At 41.6% G+C, this 18,958-nt stretch overlaps 1 protein-coding gene across 3 annotated transcripts in view; it reads right to left on the bottom strand.

The window, feature by feature from the left end:
• CHD2 (chromodomain helicase DNA binding protein 2) overlaps positions 1–17,073 on the bottom strand; it is a 68,507-nt gene extending 51,434 nt beyond the window's left edge. For 2 of the 3 annotated variants that reach the window (XM_040706339.2, XM_040706346.2), the window contains exons 1-5: positions 16,726–17,073; positions 14,094–14,164; positions 13,310–13,389; positions 9,357–9,413; positions 216–349 (exon numbers count right to left, since the gene is read on the bottom strand). In XM_040706339.2, coding sequence (XP_040562273.1) covers positions 216–277 — 62 coding nt within the window. In that variant the 5' untranslated portion in view covers positions 278–349; positions 9,357–9,413; positions 13,310–13,389; positions 14,094–14,164; positions 16,726–17,073. Of the gene's footprint in view, positions 1–215; positions 350–685; positions 1,193–9,356; positions 9,414–13,309; positions 13,390–14,093; positions 14,165–16,725 lie in introns of those variants that run through there. The other variant, NM_001278454.3, reaches the window with a different exon arrangement.
• Positions 17,074–18,958: the final 1,885 nt, after the last annotated feature.

Genomic DNA, 18,958 nt, shown 5'->3' with positions numbered 1-18,958 from the left:
ACATGGGCCCTTAAGTCACAACACAACTTTCAGAAATTGCTACCAAAAAAAATTAGGGTGTGGCATGCTAACAATCTCAAGGTCATTCCTTAAAAAGGAAACAAAAATCAGTAAAATGTTCTGTATTAAGCACTGACAGTAACCCATGGCTGTCAAAGTAAACAGGGTATTCACAGGTTTTACCAAAAAAAAAAAAGAAAGTTGATAGATCATACCTCGATGCATTGCTGTGGACTGAACCCTCCTCTCCTTGGCTTTTGTCCTTATTTCTCATCATCTTTTTATTCTTAAATAATAAGAGGGGGTCAGGGATGTCTGCTTGCTTTGAAGTCCTGTGCCCAGGTATTTACTGTCAAAAGTTGAAAGAAAGGTAAGGTCCCAGCTCGTTTCACTGCCTTTCATTATCAGGAACAAAGTCCTGACGCTGCAATGATATTGTTGTAACAATACACAAAACTGATCGACACAGCAAAACGGAGATTTAAAACAAATCATCATTTTTAGAGAAAAAAATACGGGGGAATAAACATCGGAGAGGAGCATCCTGCAAACTTTCCCAAAGTAACACTGGATGCAAATAATCTCTATCTTATTGCGTCATCCAAATAGAGCCCAAATCGGTCGAAAATCAAAGTACCGAAAACGGCAGAAATCTAAAAATTATTATTATTAATCGCTCACCTACCTGATCCATGCACCGCCGCCAGGACCAAGTCGATACTAGTTTCGGGTCGTGGAAAAACATTAGATCCAAAATATTTAGAGTTCGAATGATAAAATACGAAATTCAGAAAAAGAAAAAAAATATATATTCTAATCCCAAAAATACGCTGTCGGTAAAGCAAAAGAAACGATAATTAGTACAAAAATGTCCGGGGGAAAAAGCTCATTAGGAGAGCGCACAAAAATGGAGGTACGCCATGGCTTCTAAGCTGGAAAAACAACGACCTGGGCTCTCTCCACGGCTTCTTCTTTCCAGCAAGGCACGAAAAAGGAGCCCTCAAAAGCTGCTTTTCTGCCCAAAAAAGGTCCACTCGGCCCCCTATTAGTGCCTAGGAGAGGCAAGGGGCTGTGGGGGCCCCCTGAGGCTGCCCGAAAGTTAGGGAAAGTTGCGTAAAGTGTTGGGGAAGGCACGGAGCTGAGCGCGCTCTCTCTAAGGCACAGCCGCCATCTAGAGCTCCTTCCCAGCTCTGAGCTCTGCCTTTGATTGACACTCTCTACATTTACCCCACAACTCAGGTGATGTACCATAGACCCACCCCTTCATTTCTACCAAAAAAAGAGATAGCCTCCACCTAAAGGGTGCCTGCTACCCCCCACAGCCCTGGCTCCTTCCAACTACCCCAGCAGAAGGGGCACCTTAACCCCCTGTGGCTCAGCCACTCTTTTGAAACCAGAAAGAAACGTAATTTGTTCCTTTTGTTTTAAAGATTTGCTAAATATTTCAGTGCATGGGCTAAAATTACTTCCTCCCTGGACAGGAAGTGGTGCTGCTACAAGCCATTTTGAAAGAATGGCAGTGGAGCACACAGCCATGCAGCCAGCAACAGCCCACCTTGGGGGTCACCCCACCCAAGGGGCACTTATTTTTAAATTAAGTCATAGTACCCCCAGACAATAGCTCTTCCTTTTGTCATCCAATACTTGCATGTAGTGCCTGGGACAGAAGCGCCACGAGCTCCTGAAAAAGCCCCACAGTGCTACCAACCCCTTCCAGCTCAACAGCGCCTCCCTAGTGGTCTGCCCCAGCAACAAAAATCCAACAGCTACAGCATTTTCATCAGTGATGTGAAGGCACTGCTGTAAAATAAGTCTCACGCCATTACATGAATTATTTCTCATTTCCATTCTTAACTCATTGCCAGGAGATTTTAAACAAAAGCATTCAAAGCCACGAAACAGCCAAGATGCACATTCCGAAATCAAGCCGCATCTACAGTCCAACATCTTGGGGTACTGAGAAGACATAGCACAGAGTAGATGGAGGAGAACCAAGCATCCCCAGCCTCTTGCATCCTGACCACCATTTGTTTCCCCACAAGCAACAGACAACTTAAATCACAAGGACTTCTTCCATATTTATAGCCATCACAACCAGAGACGGAAAACAGCCATTGGGTAACTGACGGAGGGGAAGAGGGCAATGGGCAACTTCCAACGTCTACAAGGACTGTCCGCAGCACAGCATCCCAACAGCTTGGAAACACTGGCTTCCACCAGCTGAACCACGATACTTCCTTTGAACTCTACATACTTGCTGTCCATTTCTGCCAACAACCTATCATATCTCCATACCAAGAGGTACAAGAAGGTACGCTCTGCTGTCAGCATCCGCTTCACTGAACGTTACATTACCAACCATTTACAGAAGACCCCTTAACACCTAAACTAGAACCAAGGAGTACGACAACAAAATCGCAAGCGCTTTTAGTTAACGCTAAGGAAAATCCACTCATCTGAATGTGGATCTCTAAGTTGGTCCCAACATCCAACACCACCACATAACGCATGGCAAAAGCAAACTTCAACAGGCAAGCGCACATCATCGAAACAGCTGGATCAAACAAGCACCAACAATTCATTATGGTAAAGTGGATATTTCCAAAGAGGCCTAAAGGCGCAAAAATCACTGAATACCCCATTTGTTTTTTTCTTTTTCTTCTTTTTTATAAAAAAAAACACTAAAACTCCATTGCTTAAGACTTCAGAATGAGATTTGTCTTCCACATGAAGACCAAACTGACACAGACAACCATGAATTTCAAGCGAAATGTACTTGAAATATAGTTCAATTATTTCATTCGCAAAAAAATCTGCAAAGAATTTTCACGTAAGAACCACCTTCACTTTCATTTGAAAAAGCAACCATAGTCAGCACCAGTAAGAAAATTAACACAGTTTTCCTCATCAAATACATGGTACAGAATCAGGAAGCAATGCCCACATTAAATAGCAGCGAAACAGATTAGGTACATGTCCAGAACAATTTTAGGAAAATAAGACTGTTTAGGAAGTATGTTGTCCAGGAAGTCTGGTAAGTTTCTGTACACACACGACTGAATAAGCACATCTAACGAACCTACAGAAAACATTCAAGCACTCCTTTATTATAACACATTTGCCCAGCCTTCAGTATGATACCGATTCCACGTTAAAATAACTTCAGAAAGCTTAGCAGAAGCACCCTGACAACACACCAAGTTTAGAAAAATGCCCAACATTAAGCACCTGAATGAACAAACCAGAATAAATATTCATTAAAAGTCATAGCAAAGTAAAGATAATTTGTAAATGAAAACCACATTTTAAACATCAAGAACATAAAAAAAATTACCTTGCCTTTAGTGCTTGGCAGCTAAAGTATTTCTCACTTTCATAGCAACCAAAAATGTAACACACTTAAATATCAACATGACCAAGAAAAGATTCAGCCAGAAAGGACAAACACAAAGCATGAAAGAAACCAAAACCTTTTATTAAGTCACTTTAAAAATATATATATATATACACATTTTGTCCAATGGGATCGTAACAGATTTCTTACCAAATTACTTTCCCTCTTAAGCATATATACGTAATCTGAGAATAAAATTTTACCACCCAATCCTGAAACAGATCCATCATGGATAACCACTGACACAGTCCCTTGATTAATTCAAGTGCAAAGTCCATTTTGATTGGATGATCACAACCCAGATCTTCTCTGGTTTAAAAAACACAGCAGTCCATGTTTTAACGTCCTTTTCTTGGACAGATATATCACAGCACTCATGCATTAGTCCACTTCCTCAACCTCTCAATCAAGAGTGGAACTGCCATCCTGGGTCTCATTCGTAGACTCCTTTTGACATTCTTCATCTTACTGGATTCTTTATGGAAAATTAAAAGAAAAACGCTGTTGGAATACAGATCATCTTATCTTTAAACTAAGACATTCAATGACTGTACCTTAGAATATGCTTCATTCCATATCATGCACCCAAAAATAACTACTTTTATCACCAACTAAGAAGGTCAAGTCATCAGTTCAAAAGTCAAAAATATGAACTTTAATCCAAACTGTAAAGAAGCAGAGGAGGAGTATTTTCAACTTCAAGAACCTTTTCAGGCTCCATAAGCTCCATTTAATTTTTTTCCCATAGCATTAAAGCACTAGATAAATCAATAGTGGGAAACATGAGATATTTGCTCTGGGAACCATCTTTATTGGTCTGACCCATCAACTAAAGCTGACACTGCTTAGAAAAGCCAATTTAAATATAATTAACCCAAAAAATTTTAACTGCTGTCCACTCTCCTTTCTTCAAACACAGTGATCCATCAAAACCAACACAAAAGTATGAAAACTGGTTTCCAACATAAAGACAGTGACTGGAAACAAGATGTTCTTAAAATTACACCATCATAATCCAGTTTTCTAGCTTATGGAAGACATACAGTTCAACAAAAAAAACACACGCTTACAAACAAACAGGATGGCTGACCTGGTTACTACTGAGAAGAAACATGTCAGAAAGCAGATGAATATGGTCACAAGTTAGATTAGTTGCTTTAGTAAGGCCACCGTACTACTCCTGACCCATATTCCAACTTCAATTTTCATATAACAACAATCTAGCCCACAGGTGAATTACAAAAATCAAACTTCTCAAATGAATTGTGTGGATAAACAAAAATCAAGTGTCTCCATCTTTACCTTTTCTTCCAAGAAAAATAAGCTTGGGTACTTCAAGGAAACTACTCAGGCTCCTAACACTCAAAAATCAAGTACAGGAAGTTTCTCTATGGTAAAAACATCATTTTGAAATGAACAATGACCACGGAGGATGAGATTGAAGCACAATAAAGATTTTATAATGGCTTCGTGATTTTGAGTACTTGCACTCTAACAATATTTTTTTGTGTTTTGAGTGTGCACAGCTTTAACCTCATTTTAGTCTGAAAGCTAACTCCACCCCTATGCTGGTCCTGGGAGAGTCCTGGGCATATTCTCATACAGGATACAGGAATTACCCACAGTACAGCAAGAATCAGTGGAGCCATCTAGTGGCCCCCCATTATCCAAGTTTCTCCATTCTCATCTCAAAATTACCAGTAAAAGCAAAATAAATAGCGATGAAACCAGTGCAGCAAGCCTCCATCTGACTTCCACAATCGCCTATGGGTCTTATGCTCCATTCCTCTACAGACAAGTTTACTCCTTGTTTTAAAGACAATGGAAAAGCAGCACAACACATTCCACAAGTGGAATGCAGGATCCGGTCATTCACTCTGCTTAATAAACATCATGCATCATTTGCACTACTAACAGTATTTAGCCATGAGATCTTTGATTTCTGCTTCTGAAAACGTACATATCTGCCTAAGTTCTTTGTTTCAAGCATTCCATTCATCCTCAGGATAAATTAAATATTTGGATGGGTTTCTTTTCGTTGCTAAACTAAAGAAACAGTCTGTGGGTTGATTGACTGGTTTGAATTCTTATTTTATACACCAGTCTAATTTCAAATTCATTCAGCCATTTGAAAATAAGATAACACTTTGTGTATTTTTAACAACAATGTTCAAACGTGTACCAAAGCATGAGGGAAGAAATCATCGACACAAAGTTGTATGCTATTGTTACCATCAAATATTGAAAAGCACTAACAGGAGTGCATTGGAATCCCTACAAATAATATCTTTAAAATGTTTTATTATTTCAAGAAATAAATGGATTTAATTACTGATAATAGCTTCCCCCACCTCTCAAAAATGTAATTCAGTTATATATCACTCAACCTTGAAAGAGCCTTTTCAGTTGAGTTAGCTTTCTGCCTTAGACACTAATGAGATCTGCCAAGAAAAATTTAAGGGCAAATTTCTTTACTAGGTTCACCTACATTTGGTTGCACAAAAAACGTTGCAAGTAACCCTGTCACATTCGCTTCACACTCTTCCTTTGACCTTGCAAAATAATTAGCAGTAAACAGAACTGTTAGCATAACTAAGAAAATGCTTCAACAGCTACTGGTCTAGAAGTTGTTCAGACATCAAGATGTCACAGCAATGGCTCAAGTCTTAAGAGCCATCAATATGCTTCACGTGGAACTTACTTCTTCATTAAATGATTTCATAGTACGTGTTTACTTCTAAGTCACCCTTACAAAAAAGACTGCTAAGTAATTTCAGTAGCATTGCTAAAATATACTCCTCCACTAAGAAATATGCAGTTATCTTGCATTTACTGTAACCATGGAATAGCCAAATCTCTGCCAGATAACGCAAATACTTAATTCCTTCTGTAACATCAGTTAGGCAATATCCCTGTTTTTCCAATTTCTATTACCTACTATTTGATGCGTTTGATTTCATACCCAGTACTGCAGCCAAGGTAAAGAAAAGGACGTGGGTAGTCAATGTAATACTGTTTTCCTCAAACTGGTAACCACTGGTAACATATTGACAAGTCTGGCAAACTGGTAACATTTTTGAAACCTTTGTGTTTACAAAGCTTTTACTTCAGATAATTACTTATGTGAAACTGTATCTCTTCAGAGCCCAAAGCAGCAACAGACATCCCTTACTGCCAAAACTGTGGTCTCCTTTTTTTTTGTCATCTGAAAGCCTTTATTTCTGAAGTATTGAGACTGAAGACCAATGACAAGATATAAAACAATCTTGTATTGGTGCAAGCGTGTAAGACACCAACACAGTTACAACTTCTTCAGACTGAAGTCTCTCATACTCCAAGGCTTGTACACACAATTGAAATGGACTCCAACAGAGGGAGCTGAATGGACAGAACGAGGTTCTGGCAGACAAAACCTCAAGTTCCAGACTTCAAAGCTGATTAAAAATTTCACTTTCAAGATTTATTTAAGATTTTGAAGATACTTCTGGTAACTTTTACACTAGAAGGAAAAGCATGCGTGCCCTCTGCTGACATCAAGAGCCTCTAAGTTAACTATGTGCTCTGGGCAGTTCTAAGTCCCCTTTCACATTACTGCGCCTTCAGTAAGCACAGCAGTGAAAGCACAACTCATGTGGGGTCAGGGATTTTTAGCTGAGAAAAGCAGTTTTCCAGGTTTTCCAGATTTAAAGATGAATTTAAGGTGTGACCAAGGACTTCATGCAGATGCACTTTTCAGGAGTATTTTCAAAACCAACCATAAGTCACATTTAAATAAAAAGTATCCTGAATGAACGTAAGCCACATAGGTTTTCCTGCACATAGCAAAGTATGTTAACTTCATTAAAGCTCCTAGTGTTCTCCTCTCCCTTCTAATTAAGAAAGGACTTCAAAATTAAAAGTATTTTAGGAGTATTTTGAAATATTTTAAAAGCATGATCTATACTGGTTACCAGATGAGATAGTAAAATACCCTTTCAAGACTCAAACATTCCTGTGTTCTTTTGCAAATTCATTTTGAATTAACAAATCTTGAAGACAACTATCTCCAATTGTGAGTTTCACATTTATCCCCTTCTTGAGGTAAAGATTACAAAACAAGGATGGGAAAATAACCCAGTGTGTAACTTCAAGCCTAATTCCTCCTCAACAAACCAAATCTGACACAACCCATTAACATTTCAATGACAGAAAATGGGAAAACGTACATAAAAATGAAATAAAGAGGTAAAGATCTCATATTGAAGCACAACATACTAATAAATCATGCTTAGAGATTATAGCAGATGATCAGGGAAGAAAGGCAACAGTGGACAGCAGCTCAGCAAGAGTGTCAAGGAACAGCTAGAAAGAATAACATCTGCTTATAACATCTGAAGAAATAAGCTGTTTTACATATGCTTGCACAATGAAAGATAGCTTAATACTTGTAAAAGAACATAATAAAATCCAGAGAACAGTAGAAGTGGTGAAACACTAAGCAAAGATTACCAAAACATGCCTGCACACTAAACTGAATTCCTTAATCTTTTCTACCCGTTTGCTTAACGACCCAACACACTTAGTGATAAAATGCTCCAAAATGAAGTGTAACAAAAAAGTAGCACAAGGCCACAACAGGTTTTGTTCACAGCATGGAGTGAATAAGAACTCTCTCCTCCACTCCTTCTTGCTTTCAAAAGAGCTCTACCTTAGTCCTCATATCACATGAGTAGAGCAGAAGCAAGCAAGTGACTTGGGAGCGGTTGCTTTTCTAGCACGTGAGCCAGCTTTGATGGCACTTTGTTCTAGTTAAGTACAGTTGCTGGAGGTCGCTGCTAACACAGCCAGTTAAAAGTTAACAGGTATTGTGTATCAGTGAAGTAAGAGAAAATCTGCATCTTGGAACACCATTTTTTTCAAGCTACCTGCAGCCTAAAGCAGGCACTTCTCAATCAGATACCCCTTCAAATATAAAGAACTGTCTCCAAGAAACTGTCTCTTTTAAAGAAACGTACGTTCTGAAGCACAGTTCCGCAGGAATACAGAGCCTCCCTCTAAAAAGTCACCTGATGTACACAAATCCAATGGATGTCCTAACTGAAAATGTAGAACCAAGGAGCTGGAACTTTAAGCAGACAGAAAAACACAAGGATTTGAGAGTATTTCCAGACAGGTCCTAAGAGAGTCACAGAATGTGCCAGAGTCAGCAAACAGTTATCGAGACCAAACTGCTTCCAGAAAAGGAAGATGGAGACCATTCCATCCCCGTGTTCATCCAGTGCAGAACTGAATAAACCCTTCTACTCAAGCCTGTCATTTTTACATTTTGATTACACAGAAAATGATTCTTAAATGAAAATTTATCAGCTAGCAGTTTAATGCAGCAAGCTGTATCAACATTACAAACAACTTTCTGCAAAGCTGAAATGCTCTGAAAGATGAACAGAAGAAATAATCATAGAAGAAAAAAGTCTACAGAAACAGTTACTTTCTGCTCAAAACCCCTCGCTTGAGGCTGACAGAAGCATAAAAGGACAACGTGAAATGCTTGTAAAGCAAATTTATCCTGCCGTGACACTTTCCACACCATTTGTTACCTAAATTTTAAGTGCAGAGTATTCCCTTGTAGTGACAGGCATTTGTGCATCAAGCCCTCCCAAACTAGCGAATTTATGATTCAATAATGCTCATAATTATGGAGTTCAGTGACAGAAGCAGCAGACCAGAATACCACGACCACATATGAAAGCTCTTCTCCAGAAAGATAGCTTTCGTTTCTTATAGCTCAGCATAATGCTGCTGTGGTCCACTTAAGTGAGCCTTGGAGACACACACACATGCACAGCAACACCTTCTCAAGAACTTCAGAACGTATTCAGCCAAAAACTTGAGCAAGTTCAACATTACAGCCATATGTTGGTTCTTTTCTTTTTTAGTTGTTTTTACAGCTAAAATGTAAACATTATTAGGAATAACAACTTACCAGTGCTTCAACCAAGAGCAGTTATTTTGCTTACAGTAAATCATTTCCTCAACACATCTGTAGGGAAAACAGCATGTTAAATGCTTAAATTAATAATTAAAAAAATATAAACATAAAAATCAAAGATGTAGAAGACAGGACCCTAAGCTTATGGCAGAAGTTCTCCCCTTGAATGAAAACAATCCCAAGCATGAAGTATGGAAGGCACTTTCATGAAGAATCTGAACTTGAGGGATGACTGGGCAACCTGTTATCCAAGAATTTATACAACACTCTCCCCCCAAAAAACTATTCATAAATCTCCCGAAGAGAAAATAAACAGGCAGCAAGTGGAAACACGCTGAAACTGATCTGCCTTCCACATAAAAGTAATTAAAATACTCATTTCGCAAAGTAGGTGGTATCAGTTAGATGCAGTAGGATAGTTTAACAGACTCACATGGAACAAGTTATTTGATCTGTATCTTACAAAGTTGCTCATTACGGTCAAGTCCCAGATATGAAAACTCCACTTGGAAAATGTTTATTGATGGGGATTGTCAATAAGCATCTATTGAATATCATGTTATGCATAGGTAGCAAGATTAAAATAAAACCTGAAACATCAAGAACTCATCAATCCCTCTCCTTTTTTGACTTTTTTGAATTTCATCCATACCAATCAACCTACAATCAGGAGATACACAAGCTGCCTTCTAGCATGTAGAAGGAGACTGCTTCTCTCGTGATCTCTCAGAATCTATTTATACTAGAACACATCCTCCAACAAAGTAAAAATTAAAAAATCTGTATGATGACAGCATAGCGTGGTTAATTTCCTACAGTATTATAAATTCCCATCCTCAAACTGATAGCTACTCAGATAAGTAGAAAGAAAAACAGATGAATAGAGTTAATTTATTTGCTGTTACAATTCACTTGAAATAATTAATATGGGAAAAAATCCCTTTAGGAAGGAGAAATAATAAAGATCCTGAGTCCTCAAGTGGCATAAACATGAAGGATATCAAGATGAGCATGGAATTTACATGTTTAAAACATGTATTTAAAAACACGATCCAACAGCTGTTACTAAATGAAAGCACAAAATGAAGGCACTTCTAAAATGGTGGATGAGTACTCTGTAGAGCACAACATGGTTGCCAGCTTTTGATCATTCAAGAGGCACCTACCTATCAGTCCTCTACTCGGAACACACATAAAAAGCTTAAGATACGAACTAGATAAAGAGGCTTAATTATGCCCTTCAAATCTCCCTCTCCCCTTTATCTAACATTACACTCAATAAAACACTCAGTGTATGATTTAATATGTGAAGCCCAAGTAAAGCTCACCACTGAAAGGTTTTCAACTTACAGCAGTCATTTCTAACAGTGGAAATAAATTATCTACCTTCAAGCTATTTTGTTTTCTTCAAATCTAGAGTTAGCATTTGTTTAAGGTAATTTCTCAGAACCTTTAATGAGAAGGTAAGATACAGCTTTGTAACAGCAAAAAGTAAAAGCTTCCTCTACCAGAACAATGAAGTTCAGACCTGACCAGATAGCACGCCTCCCAACCCAGAAAAATGTTGGAAAACAGATCTAGTATTTGTCGTGGTAGCATTGCTAAGAAGCAGTGAAACTTCTCTACGTTGAACAGACGAATCAAGCAGTGACTTTAATAAAACAACACTAAGATATATGTTAATGTACATAAACAAGTGATCGTTTTTTCACTATTTTTAAACACCGTAGCAATTTAGTTTACAATTGTTAACACCCAGGAGGTATTCACTCCCTAACTATTAAACGCACCATAAAAGCTGAAGGCTTATGCCAAGAGCAGCAGACTGGGAAGACAGTAAATACAAGCTTAAGATGATTAACACATCTATTTCCTATTTAGCATTCTTTCATACATGGCAAATCGAACACCTTTTAATCAAACTAGTTACAGTAATTGCTGTAGATGTCATGTGATTACATTTTTAAACAAATTGGGACTTCTTTGGTAGTCTTACAGGTGTGTCTTATATTTCCAGGTTACAAAGAGACGTCCAAAGTCCCCCACAGCAAACATGCTTTGCATCATAGATTCTACTCCTTCACTAAGGGATTAGCACTAGTGTGTCCATGAAGCAAGAAAGCACGTCTCCTTCCTTAACATGAGGTGAGACTAGCTGCTCTTAAACCACTGACTTGACATTACATTCTTCACAAGGAGAAACTAAGAAAGTATTTTTGTGAAGACGATACGACCTATAGCCATACAACTGGTTTTCCATATAAGCTGTCAATCCTACACGTGTTACACCTCATTAATACGCTGCAGTGTGGTCATTAATTTAAACCCTTCCTTGAGTCCCCAGTAACACATATCTAGCCTAATAAGGTCTACCTAACTTAAGGAGCAAGCTGAATGAAAACTAAATGAAAGCACGTTCATACAAAAAAATAAATGCTCCAAAGAGGTCACGAAATCAGCACAGGACTTTTAAAACTGTTTGTATTGTAATTATCTATTCAGCACAAACAGCATCATGGTGGCATACGAAGTACATAAAACAATTAAGACTGAAGAGCTCAATTTCATATGCGTTCTAAAATGCTCAGGTCAGACAAGATGACTCAGCTCATAAGCACTTTTTAAAAGCAAGTCAATTAAAAGTGATAACTTCAGTAGCTTAAGGATATAGTATTAGGACACAAATCTTGAGTTTGACTAGTTCCATTATTACCACCAGGGTCTGAATATGCTTTTATATGAATCACAGCTTAGTCTACATAATAGACTGTAATATTCCTGGCAGTTCTGGCCCCTCATAAGTGAAGATTCACATGGGATTTCAAGTACGTTCTGCTGTTCTTCTCAAGGTATCAGATCATTCCTACTACATGCTTCTACTTCTCAAACTTCTCAGGCAGATGCACAACGAAGGCACTGAACAACCCTTTTCATTTCTAATTAGCTGTGTTTTGTTGCAGCACATCCACGGTGCATGGCGTACGTCTATTACCCGAAAATATTAACTGATCTCCATCTTGCCTGTTACCTGCAGCAAGTTACTGCTGAAAGTTTATTACAATACAAACAGTTTTAAAATGCTTAATGAAAATAGGTATATAACTCCTCTTATACGAGCACACTGATGCTTCATCCAAGCCAAGGAGAATAGCTGCACTCAGGTAAGCCTGTAAGACTGGTCTTCTTAACTTAACAAGGTAAATCATATTTATTTAAAAGCAAATTGTCAGGAGTATTTTTGAGAATTCTGCTACACATCTCCAAGTAGATGCCTTTAAACACCGAGGTCCCAAATTTACACTGAAGGACGTTAGCATCGTAAGCTGTGAAAAAGAACCAGTTTAGACAGACAAACAAGATTCCCAACTTTTAATTATACAGTGGTGAAAGCATGGCACAAATGTAACATGCTACTCTGTCTCTAGACATAGAACCAGAAAATGTAAAAAATAATAACAGTAATAATCACACATTAGAAAGCTGATTAACTAATACAGCAAGGAGAGATATTTTTATTCAGATTGAGTGTGGTTTAGATTTTTAAGAGTAAAACTATGTTGAAAAGAGAATTTTTATGTTTCTTCTGTAAAAATAATAAGTAAAAACTCACAAACATCACCTGTTAACAAATCAATACCTTCAATTTAAATATTTCTAAAGTTTAATCAAACTGGTTGTCAGCAATAAGAATGGCAACTCCCGTAAGCACAGCATTACTTCACAGTTATGCTCATTTCATATTCTTAAAAAACATCTTATAAATGACATCAAAATTTCACAGAATTTGTTAAGACATTAACATTATTTAGCACGTAACAGCAGTTCTCAAATGCACTGAGATTCGAAAGAAAATTCAACAAGGTCTGAGCTTAAACACATCATGTTTATTTTGCTTAAAAAAATAACACATCTAGAATTATAAACAAAAAATCAGTGGTATAACATACCTGGTACACACAGCTCTGAATTCTGATCAAGGCTTTTCACTTGACCAGCCATCTGAGTCCTCCGTATCCATTAATAGCCTCTAAAGAAAACCACAGCAAAAGAAACAAGTCTATCAGAGAAGAAAAGACACATACAGGTTCTATCTATGGTCTTAATGTTCTTGACCAAAACAAACTTCTTGAAAACACATCGGGTGCCTAACAATTCATAAAAATTGTACCTAGAATACGAAAAGGTAATATCTGTATTTGCAAGCATTAACACTCAGGTCTCCAGAAATGAAAAAGACCCCGCAGAACAGTCTTCTGTACAAATACCTGAAGCCTAAAGTTATTGCTGTCACATACAGATGTCACCATGTGCCCAAGCATTAATGCTACAAACTCTGTGAGTGCAAAAAATACACAATTTTTGAAGGGGAATGCATGTTTTCACAGGTGAAACGGGACACATGCAGTATCTGGGTTTATACAATTATACTGTCATTTCCCTCAAATACAACACGTGTGTATATTTACACGCATACAATCCACTTTCATAAATAACCTCAGAAAAGCTACAGTGAAACAGGAGAGGTGGCATGTATTTCATTAATTTCTGCAGCCTACTCATGGCTGCAGAAAGAACGCATCCAAGAAGTCCAGACCGTTTTTAAAACGCGTCCCTTCCAACTTAAATTGGTTTTTTTTTTCCCTCTTCTCCCACAGTAGGGAAAAAGCAAAACTCACAATCATATAATTAACAAAAAGCGTGCATATTAACACAAGTTATGACCACTCTTACCTAAGAATATAAGTACCAACGATTCTTCTGGAAGCCATTCAGGAAATAAGGTATTGTTCATGGAATTCTACCTGAAAGAAAAAAAATAAGCAAATATTCAGCATTTTGCTTCAGAAAATTAGGACAAGATGCTAGAAAGTTATTGACCTTTAGATAATTATTAAGTTAGGAAAAACTTACAATGGGAGTAACTGTATCTTTCTAACTCTAAAAATAAAAGTACGGGTGACTGGCCAAAGGAAAAAACAGGAGATGAAAAGTGACTGACACACAACATGCACGATCTATATTTCTGCATGAAGAGCTGTAATCGGCTCCTCTGTCTCCCATTCCTTTTACTAAAAGACCAAATGCTTAATCAGTTTAGTTTTTCCTTAGGAGTAACTCCTGTATTGGAGAATGCTTCTCGGTCCCTGCACTCTTCCCACATTAAAGTCCCTACAAGTAGGCTATGCAACGTTACTTAAAATTACTTGCTATCGCTGCAAGTTCTGAAATGGCTCCTGTCATTCGCCTCTCTGAATGCTAAGTCAAGAGTTACCTGATTTTCCCCAAATAAGGTTTCTTTGTGCCCTTTCAAATACAGTTTTAAAGCCTTCAGCTCTCTGACCTTTAATCAGATCCCAAACTATGCTCCCTGACACGACCAACCCCACTTTTGCACCACCTTCGGCCAACTTCCCTCGCTTGTTGGGAAAAGCCTCAACATTCAATTCTGCAGCGGTTGCATTTAGCAGCGCTACTTTATACTCTGGAAGAAGTTGGAAATAATTCCATTCGTACATGGGCAATTTAAAAATCGCTTCCATGTTACGTTAAGGATCTGAGTTAAAATACCAACGTGCTATGTACACAAAAATGGACAATTATTAAACAAAACATCTTAAAAATCACAAGCAATTTATTGCGAGAGACAGTTGCTAGTTTGGCTTCAGCAGCTGAAAGAAACAAACCAAAGCTATTGGAAAATATGTCCCCTCATATACTAAAAAAGAGCACAAAAATACAGCCCCCCACCTAAAGCTAGAACTTTCTTTTCAGCAAAGTCTGCATGTCAGAACCTATTCTACACTGCAGAACTGTTGCTGGAATTACAAAGCCATAATCCCAACCTAAAATAAAGATACGAAGCACCCTGCATAAAGGTGAGACGAGTCCAATGGCTGCTCAAACTTATATCTCCATCTCTGAAAAAGGCAGCTTTCATTGTTGCAATGATGGATTCACGTTTGCAGAGGAAAAAATGAAAATGTAGGTTTACCTCTAACTGCAGCATTTGAAACCTGCACGGAGTTTTATCATCTCGTACAACAGATGAATGCAATAAATATGGCTACACACAATATCCAATTAAAACTGAAGTTCTTAATATTTACCTCCTGGTTTTACTGCAGTGACTTCTTACACATTTGAAATAACAGTTTTACCCCTAAATTGGTGAGTGCTGAACGTGAGGCAGCGCAAAACAAACGCCAGGCATTCCATTTAAACTTGCATTTTTCCAAAGTCTTGCAATAGGTGTCGGACAACTTCTAAATTATTAACAAGCAAAACAACGACAGAAATGCTATATAAACAGAAATGACTGCAAGCTCCCTGCAAAATGCACAGACTGAACACCAGGAACAAAACTGTCACCCAATAAATGCTTTTTAAAAGCTTCTACTGTCAGACAGGAACCCATTCGCCTCCGTATCGCATAATTCCTATTTAAATAAGTACCTTTTCTTCTCCTACCGTCGCCTAAATCACAACTGTAGTATTTTGCCAACTTTAAACTACAGGCTTGGCACTGCCGATCTTTGTTTTCCTCATGTTTGGAAGTTTTCATATTGCCATTTAAATCGCAAAATCGTATCATCCGTAATTGTTGGAGTTTTCTTTAAAGTTCAGCACCTGAACAACTGTTCTCCAAGTGCGGTATATTCCTATCCATTGTCTCGACAAAGTACCGAGCTGTCTCATCCGCAGCCTGGTTTTTTTTTTTCTTTCTGGTTTAGAAAGAGTTAAAAGCCAACACCCCACCAAAAAAACCCACTAAGTTTTATTTTTAAGAGAAAAGGACATGGCGTCTTTGTTCTTATCAACTACGAAAACATACCCCCCATCAGAGCAGCGACGGGCAACAAATGCTCTTTAAAACAGACGGGAGCTTCGGGGCTAAACGCGTAACTGCTGCCGTGCCACGGTCTGCACCCCCCGGCTTCTCGTTGCTGCGGCGGAGTCGGAGGGCGGCTCGGCGCTGCACGGAGCGGTACGGCCCCGCAGCCCCCCGCCCGCTGCCGCACCGGGGCTGCCGCCCGCCGTCGCCCCCATCCACGGTTCCCCGGCCCCGGGGCCGCCCCGCACGCGGGGGGCGGGGAGCGCTCCGCAGCCCGAGAGGCGGCGGGGAGGGCGCGGAGCGGGACTCCTTCTGCGGCACCCCGGCCCCACGGTCCCCTCTCGGCCCGGAGGGGCTCGGAGAGAAGAGCCGGGGTCCCCCGGGCCGCCCTCGGGGAGAGGGGCGGGGGGGGGGAGGGGGGTAGTACGGCGGGAGCGGCGGCGGCCCCCTCCCCCTCCCGGCTCCAAGGACATTTTGTTTTTCCTCCCAAGGACAAAGGACAATGAGGAGCGGGGCGGCTCGGGCACTTACCGGCGACTGCAGCCCGCTGCCAGCCGACGAGGGCCCCGAGGACGGGACGCCGCTGCCCTCCTCGCCCTGCCGGCGCCCGGGGGACGGCTCCGCGCCCGCCCGCCGAGGGCGAGGTTCGGGCAGGGCTCGGCAGCCCGGCGCCATTGCCCTTCGCCCGTCGCAGCCCTTCGGCAGCTCTCCTGGCCGCGCTCCGTCGCCCCCAGAGCCCCCTCAGCGCCGGGCCCAACGTGGCCGCCGAGCCCGGCACCCGGAGCGCCCGTCGGACCCCCCCGTTCCGAGCGGCGAGGAAAGCGCTCGGGAGCCGGGCGGCGGCAGCGGCTGCTTCCCCGGCCATCTTGTGCCGTGTGTGTGAGGGAGTCTCTCCCGTCTCCTCTCAACTCCTTCCTCCCCTCCCCCCCGCACAACATGGCCGCCCGCTCTACTCACTGCGGCGAGGAAGGGGCGGGGCCGCCCCTGCCCCCTACCTACGGCGCGCAGCGGCCCCCACGCGCCCCCCCCCAGCCGCCTTCGACTACGCGTGCGCGCAGCGCCACTCTCCATTGGCCGCGCCCCGCCCTCCTTCGACCTCCCCACTCCAGGTCCGCGCGCACCCCAGCCGCCGCCTCCCATTGGCCGCGCGCACCGCCGCTCTCCGCCTCAGAGGCCGCCGGCCGCTGCCCATTGGCTCCCGCCCGCCTCCTCGCGCCCGCCCCGCCCGCCGCGGGCTCGCGCCCTGTCCGCCCAGGCCTCCCTCAGGGGGAAGGAGGCGGCGGGAGCCGGCTGTGAGCGCCCACCCCAGCGGCGGTCCCGGCCCCACCTGGCCGGGGCATCCCCGGCTCCACCCTGCCTCGGCCCCGCTCGGGCTGAGCACCGCCTCTCTCGCAGACAGGGCTTTAACGATCCTCTCACGCGCTCTCAAAGCACAACTCTCGTTCGTCCTTGACGCAGGACCGCCTGCTTGGGCCCTTCCAGTAGCCATGTCCGGACAGGGGCCCACCTCACCACATGCCACAAAGATGTCTCTCCCTTAACCCGAATGCCTTCTCTGAGGCCCTCCACCTGCTCCAGACGCCCATCCATGCAGAGAGCTGCACGAACCGTCTCACCTGCCTGCCTGCAGCATCACTCTGTCTGCATTAGCGCCTCTAAAAACCACCACAAGCACCCAAACAGAACACAGTACCCTGCTTTTTTTAGCCAACACCATAGAAACTGGCTCATATGCCAACCTCGCCAGGACGCTGTCTCCTATTTTGACTACTGCCATGGAAACCAGATACCAAGAGGATGGGAGCATCCCCAAGTGCTGGCCAGCATCTGAGATGTCAGTCTGCAGCCAGTCAGTGAGGATATTGCTCTGCACGATGCTAACATGACAATGACATAATTAATATTTACACGCTTCAGCAATCGCTGTGAGTGATTAGCATGCCTTTCTCCTTCTGTTTGCACAGCTTACTCCGTTAAAAGCAGAAAGATGGGCCATTCTTCCCTTTTTTTTTTTTTTTTAATGTAGCAATGTGAGTAGGTATCTCAGCAATTAAGTCAGCAATACCTGAAACATTTGGGGAAGCCCTATAGGGAGCTAGTCTGGCATTGAAAATCATGCAATTGGACTGCAGCAGCAGTCTCCTGAATTGCAGCCCTGGAAAAGCCAGTATCTGGTCAGCTGGAAAGAATCATTCCCTAATGTCCCCAAGGAAAATGATTTTGAGCTGAGAGATGTATTTCTTTGCAAAATACAGAGAAACACAGACCTCTCTGCGTAGGATAGGTGGAGACAGTTTGCATGGCAGAACTGCACAAATCTGCTGCCTTACAGACTGTGGTGATACAGCATTGGCAGACTGCAAAAAGCAGTGTTGGTGGCCCACATGGTGATTAAGGGAGCCTCCAGCCAAGGAAGTATTGGTGGGGCAAACATGCAGATATTGGATCCTCACTGGAAGAGCACAAAAGGCCTTTTGATTTTTCTCCACAAGCAGAACTGAAGTTCTGGTCTGTTGAAAATATGGGGTGCAGGGAGCCTGTTCTGCAACTTCATTTCCATTCAGATTCTTGCAAAGCAAAAGCTAATCCTCTTGCTCTCAGTGGAACTGTGCATGCATAACTGCATGCAAAGGTGCTGGCATGCACAGAACCCAGGTGCTGCCTGTGCTCCTTGGAGAAATACCAACAATGAGGAGAAGGGAAAGGCAACCACGATGAGGCACAAACTAGATAAAAGTACACTACAGCAAAAGCACTGCTACTT

This window comes from Gallus gallus, chromosome 10 (assembly GCF_016699485.2).
Source record: "Gallus gallus isolate bGalGal1 chromosome 10, bGalGal1.mat.broiler.GRCg7b, whole genome shotgun sequence".
Classification (NCBI taxonomy): Eukaryota; Metazoa; Chordata; class Aves; order Galliformes; family Phasianidae; genus Gallus; species Gallus gallus.
This window is presented reverse-complemented; position numbering and strand designations above follow the sequence as displayed.